We start from the raw sequence: 7,001 nt of genomic DNA on the forward strand, positions 1-7,001 counted from the left end.
TCCATTGCTCTACTTTAGCTTTCATTTCACTGTCCTGACTGTCATTTCAAAACCTTTCATTTTTCTTTCTTGTACTATTTGGAAAAGAACAACAATCACATTTTGTGAACACTGGACCAACGGACCAATAGAAATGTTCCAAAATTTTCCACCTGGAAAATGAACATTTCTGAGATATGAAGTTTTTTTATGACAAAGATGACATAATCCTATATATATCCGATATATAGATTACAGCCAGCAGCATTAGGAGAGCTAGTGTCATCTTAAATACCAGTGAAGAGAACTGGAGCTGTGACTGGATTATGACAGCTGGTATCAATTGTGGGGTGTGGATGTTAAAGATATATCTGAGTGTGTTTCAACTGATGCAATAGCAGGTACTGACTTATTAAAAAACAAATGGAAGAGATGCAAATTATACACAATTTGACTGACACAAAGCACCAGAGTGCCAGTAACGCCACATTTAGAAGTACTATATATATATATATACATACACACACACACACATACACACACACATATATATATATATATATATATATATATATATATACACACACATTTTTTTTTTTTAATTCAACATTTCATACACTGCCTTGCACTACAATCAATTAGGCAGGCCTAATTATGCCTATTATTTACAATAATAATTTTTATTATAAATAATACACAAATACCACAAAAGGCTGCTCACTTAACTGGGGTATTTGTTAAGGTGGAGCATCAACAACAGAAACAGGGCATCTGCCAAAAACAGCTCTACCGTGTGTGGGTGGTATAAACAGTTTTATTGATTACAATGGTAGCATTTTGGTTTTGTTGTTATTGCTCATTCATGCCGCTTGATGTTAGGACATTGTTATTCATTGTAGTTATTAGAAGGCTTCTTACATGTAACAAATTTGTTCTCTACACAGAAAGGACCCTGGTCGCCCAGCCGGGGAATTGAACGCTGTATAGTGACAGTGCTAGAGTGTGAAACAGCGAGACTTAAAAAAACAACAAAAAAAAAGATACATTTTAAACTTCCATTGGAAAGTTAGTAGCAACATAAAACAACCTTTATTTTCTCACGTTGGAGAGAACAGCTCTAAATGCACAGCATATCTGACCTGAGCTCTGGGGCAACAAGAACACTAAGAGCCATTCAGAATGGTACAAAGACATGACAGGGTAACATTATTTTGACAGTGTAAGAACAGTTCATTTGACATAATAACCCAAAGCAGGTGCTGCTTAGGCAATGACAGTAAAGACAGTCTACTGCTCTGCCTGTTTTTCTTCTTGGTCTTCATTCTGCGCTTTAACTTCGTCTTTCAAAGCTGCTTTTCTCTGACGCTCTGCCTCTGTTATTGTCATGGGATGCAAGGGGAAAAATCCAGCCAGTCCTGCAATTCATGAATTCAGAAACACAACCTCAGACAGTGCTTGCATTTGAAAATATATAAACAAGTTAATGTAAGTGGTGTTCAAATATATCTAAGACTGTAAATTACAAAGGAAATCATTAGTAGGGCTGGAGATATCAGGGGGTACTGTTTTGTAGAACATAAGATAACATAACCCTAACTTTTTTTTGAGACTATGGCACATTCATTTCCACAGACTTCAAGCTTTCAGAGGGCCACAGCACGTTAAGTAAAAAGGGGCTTGTCTTAAATACAAAATACGGCATCTAATAAACAAAGAGAAATTCATGCACAAGTAAATGATATGACGGTCACTGACACGAGGTGCATTTTTTGGGTCCGTTATTTTCCCAAAAATGAGTTAAATAAATACATGACACATATTTAATTATTCAACTATACTTATTATATGTAAAACAACTTGTAGTACATCCATATAAAGTTTATTGTATTTTTAAAATGTTGAGTGGTGCAACTGTCGAACCATATATGTTGATTACGTAAACTTGAAAAATAGGTAATTTAGTTAGTTTAGTATAAAACTCTAAATAAAATAGTTTGGCATGATTTTCTGTTTGAAAACTTAAAATAAAAAACATGTTGCAAAATAAGGCAACTTTAAAAGTACTCAACTCACTGAAAACATTTGTCCGCAAGTTCTTACTTCCTAAAATTACAGATGGCGCAACCAAAAGCAAAGGACTTTTATTTTGACATACTTTTACGAAAGAGAGGCCAGCATATTACAAGTGGTCTTCATGGTGCAATGCCAAGGTCAGGAGCCCTTTAAAACATTTTGGTCATGGTTAAAATGGTTCAGTTTACCATGTCAGGTGGTCTGACCTCAGGAAAACCACAGAAATGTGGAAATATTATATAATGTATGTAAATGATGTAAATGTAAATAGATATATATTTTATAGATATAAAAAATGCACATAATTTTTAAGGTTTTACTAATTACATTTCTTATTTGTCATTGACCTATGAAATAATTCTCACTTCATAACTCAATAAACCGATCCAGTAACAATTGCTTAACAGTGCTAACTAGAACAGTAGAGTGATGCTGATTGGTAGAGCTAGCCTAACTAGCAGGCTAATTCAATTGTTGAGATGTAAACAAAGTCATTCAGAATGGTATGATGTGAAATGGTTAATTGTACAGAAACATTCTGACTCAGATTTCTTTCCAGCTGCTTGCTGAACTTTGGTAAATGTGCAAGTGTCTTTAAAAAATTTATAACGTATGGAACAGGAACTACAAGGCACCCATATTGAGTGTGTTTACATGCACGTAATAATCCGATAACTGCAGAAAATCCGATTTTTTTCAGTATTCCGATCAACACGTTTGCATGCACTTGAGTAATCAGTTAATGGGAAAAAATGGGAGTCTACATGGGTCAGATTTCTGGATTTCTGCTTTGCGACTAGCCAATAAACTCACAGAATAAAGACGTAAAAATAACATAAAACTCAAACCTCATGCCGCGCCACTGTATCTGAAAACATAAACATACGCCATCTAGAAGATGAACAATATTTAAATCCTTCATTTTATCGAGAATGTAGTTTGCTTCAGCTTCATTCCGAAAGTGTTTTGCTGCGTCTCGCAATACTGCTTGTTCTGGTGCCACGGTCTGTTTCGCACATGAACAGAGAAATCCGAAAGAAATCAGAGTAAGAGTTTACATGCACTGAGAAATCTGATTACTGAGCTAAAATTACTGAGCTCACTTTATCAGATTTCTTAATCGGATTTCTAGACCTTATTCCAATCTAAGAAATCGGACTGTGCTGTTACCATGACCATTTAAATAATAAAATAACCGCAGAAATCAGTTTACGATCGGATTATTGGGTGCATGTAAACACACTCACTGTCCAGTTCTCACTGCAAAATTATATCCACATTTCACTACAACACATTCATCCACTGTTTGCCTTCTTATGTGTGCATAAAAGCACAAACAAGCTAAAGTCTGTTCCAGTTCTAGCTTTGTTTGCAGCACATAATAATGGTGAGATGTGGGCTTCGTTCGGGAGTGTGCGTGTCCTCCTGACAAAACCCAAATTCTGTAAAAGACTGGCACTAAGTGTGTGATGCTTGTTTAAGAAACCTGGTAAGATTAGTGCCTGGCTTTAGCTGAAATCCAACCTGTTTTGTGGCGTTTAGATCTTTTAGTCTGCTAGCTAAGCTAGTGCCAGCACCACTCTACTGTGTTAGATGGCAAGAGTTAGTTCTTTTTCTTTCTTTCTTTCTTTCCTTCTTTCTATTTATTTCTGCCATTCTTCCTGTCTGTCTGTCTTTATTTGTTTGTTTCTTTCTTTTTCTTCTCCCTTTCTTTCTTTCTTTCAGTGATTTTTTTCCTTTTTATTTATTTCTTTTATATTTATTTTTTCATTTAGCTGAAATCCAACCTGTTGTGTGGCATTTAGATCTTTTAGCCTGCTAGCTAAGCTAGTGCCAGCACCACTCTACTGTGTTAGATAGCAGGATTAACATTCAGACACTGTTGTTTTTTAGATTGTGTTGTATGTGAGTGGAGGACTGCCCTGAGGGTGTTTTTATGTGGAAATGGGCATCATTTCTTTTCATTGTTATTATGAAACACTGTGATTACTTTAAACACTGTGTTATTCAGTATGACTGTCATATCACTCAACCCCACTAACCAGACACTCTCATCTAAGAATGAAGAAGCCGGAGTGAATAATCACCTAAAAGTTTGGCCACAGGTTTGGTTGGATGAGCTCCACAACCCATCCAGTACTTAATTCTGTCGTAGTTGAAGCTGACAAGCTTTTCGTTGTAGATGTTTGGAAGAGGGTCATACGATCCCAGCTGCTCTATGTATTTGCCATCACGTGCCCGTTTGTTGTAGGCAGCCACTATGCGGTAGAACGGTCTGTTGGTGGCCCCCCCAAGTGCCAGTCGGATGACCACATGACCTCCATGGTATTTTTTGAGTAATAATGATGCTGTTGTAATCGGTACAGCAGACATGAAACAAATACATACACATACACATAAACAAACATATATACGTCATTGTGTGAATATGAAAAAAACTATAGTTGGAAAAATATATGCAAAAATGTATGCATCTATATAAAACATCTATATTTTCCATTATTTAAATATCTTGCCACAGCTAGTTTTGAGACAGTTCTGGGTTTGAACCAGTGAACACATTATAACCTCAGACCAGTAATAAAATAATTTAAATAGCACATATTGGTAAGAAACCTTCAAATCTAAGAAAACGATTAATCTTACATGACATAACTGAGACAATATGTGATGAAAGCTCAGAATACTTACTTAAATGGACCATGGTGTTTCTATCCCTGTAAAATATGAAGGAAAGTGTCTACTTAGCCAAAGTAACAAGCTAGACATTTAAACAGTTAAGTAAAATTAAGTAATGACTTAATCATTAAGTGTTAAGGAGCAGGTATACGTTATTTTAGTAAAAACACATAAAACGACTGCAGCTGTCGTCCATCAGTCCTGTCACAGTATTATGAGCTAGCTAACCTAGCAGCTCCATCTCCAGCCAGCCGTGTTCACAGTTCTTTCTCAGAGCTCATACCTCAGATATCCGCGCGCTGCATGTAGTTACTGTACTTCTGTTTTTGAAGAAAAGCGTCTGAATTTCTCTGACTTATCAGAAATGATGACCAGCTTTCACCGACAAAACCGCGGAGCTCAACAACATGACATTTACAAGGGCGCCGCCATTTTTCTTTGCACCGGATATTCAACACTCACGGGGGTAGAAATTCAGCTGGATGCGGTTTAGGATGTCGTCCACCAGAGGGCGCCAGTGTACCGAGTGATGAAGGGCCGCTGCGGAGGCTGAGGTGAGTTAGTTCTTCTTTCTTTCTTCCTTTCTTTTTTCTTTCAATTTATTTTTGTCATTCCTTTATTTGTTTGTTTGTTTGTTTGTTTGTTTCTTTCTTTCTTTCAGTGATTTTTTTTCCTTTTCATTTCTTTCTTTTATATTTATTTTTTCATTCGTTCTTTGTTTTTTGTTTATTTATTTCTTTCCTTCTTTTTATGTAGTTTTTCTTTCTTTTTATTTTTGGTCCTTCTTTCTTTCTTTCATTCTTTCTATTTATTTCTGCCATTCTTTCTGTCTTTCTTTCTTTTTCTTCTTTCTTTCTTTCTTTCTTTCTTTCAGTGATTTTTTTATTTTTATTTCTATCCTTTATATATCTTTATTCATTTATTCTTTGTTTATTTATTTCTTTCCTTCTTTTTTATGTAGTTTTTCTTTCTTTTCATTTTTTGTTCTTTCTTTTTTCTTTCTTTCTTTCTTTCTTTCTTTCTTTCTTTTTTTACATCTTTTTTGTAACATATACTGATAGGAGAGGTATAATTATAATTATGTTTGCATTGTTTTATTACAGTTGTTTAGATTTTTTTAATCGTACCTCATCATCACGATCAAACTCACAATAAGTACATCTTTCACCAAAGCAGAACTACAGATTACCACACACACACACACACAAGCTTCAGTATCATTACACTGACTATATCTGGAGGAAAAAGAACAGGATGAGAGTCTTTACAGTTTTAGAGGGAAAATAAAAGCACAGGAATGAATGGACACTTCACTGAGAAACACGGCAGATCAAATGAATCTTACATGGTGAAGCGGCTGAGCAGGATCAGCTGAACAACGCCCATTGACTGCACTTGTGGATGACGCTCTTGTGATGAACACCCCATGCTCTCTGCGACGCCGAGGCAAGTTGTTCTGGCCCTAATCGCCTGTGACAGTCCTGTTAGAGATGCTCAGATGACCAGATGATGCACTAGAGGACAGAAACATTCCTCAGTTGAGGACATTTGAGGTTCATGAAAAACAACTGTATTTACTCCAGCAGTTTAAATGAACTTCATCAGAGTTGGGGAGGTAACGGAGAACTTGAGGGCGTGATGTGTGGGATAATTAATAGGTAATTCCCCAAATCATAGAACTGAATCACTGTAAATACTTACATTTCACAACATTTTGAAGGTAATCTTTTCACACTGAGCCTGAGAGAACCCATGCTTCCATCATGGTCAGGATACAGGACTGGTACACAGTGTAATTGGCCTTTTTGTCAAATCCAATGTTGAATTTCATGCCGTGTTTGGTGCAGCATTTTATCCACCATTTCTGTACCAAATGTCCATTTAATGTGTCGGCCGAGGCAGATTGATGTCCATCACTAACGAGATAATGAAGGCTTCCCTCCGTTTAACCATCTTCAGTTTCATTAGCTTCTCCAACATTTACACGTTTGCTTTAGACAGTTTGAGTAAAGCCTCAGCATTTTGTTCAGCCTGGTGCTTTAGAGAAGAGAGAGAGAGAGAGAGAGAGAGAGAGAGAGAGAGACTCAGAGCAACATCATATGTGGAAAATTTGGATCTTTCCAATTGACAACTACCTAAAAAGTCATTAGCAGTATTATGTAGACGTCTGTACTCAAATGTATTATGTAACGTTGTATCTAATGTTAGTTATGTAATATTTATTACTTACACTTACAGTGACAAATCAGTCGCAGATGGTTCTAATCTAA

General features: G+C 36.2%; 1 protein-coding gene across 1 annotated transcript; it reads right to left on the reverse strand.

Moving 5' to 3' along the window:
• Nucleotides 1-766: 766 nt before the first annotated feature.
• mrps16 (mitochondrial ribosomal protein S16) lies at nucleotides 767-5,173 on the reverse strand. The gene is made up of 4 exons (XM_036560065.1): nucleotides 5,015-5,173; nucleotides 4,744-4,769; nucleotides 4,140-4,400; nucleotides 767-1,394 (listed from the first exon to the last, which is right to left on the reverse strand). The coding sequence occupies exons 2-4, from the start codon at nucleotides 4,754-4,756 to the stop codon at nucleotides 1,267-1,269; spliced, it is 402 nt and encodes a 133-aa protein (XP_036415958.1). The 5' UTR covers nucleotides 4,757-4,769; nucleotides 5,015-5,173; the 3' UTR covers nucleotides 767-1,266.
• Between the last annotated feature and the right edge of the window lie 1,828 nt (nucleotides 5,174-7,001).

This window comes from Colossoma macropomum, unplaced genomic scaffold, assembly GCF_904425465.1.
Source record: "Colossoma macropomum unplaced genomic scaffold, Colossoma_macropomum, whole genome shotgun sequence".
Taxonomy (NCBI): domain Eukaryota; kingdom Metazoa; phylum Chordata; class Actinopteri; order Characiformes; family Serrasalmidae; genus Colossoma; species Colossoma macropomum.

Bases quoted from the DNA above. Each gene is read 5' to 3' on its own strand.
- mrps16 (XM_036560065.1), bottom strand. The intron at 1,395-4,139 runs GTGATTATTCAC...CATGAATTGCAG, and splicing joins ACCTGTGGCCAAACTTTTAG to GACTGGCTGGATTTTTCCCC.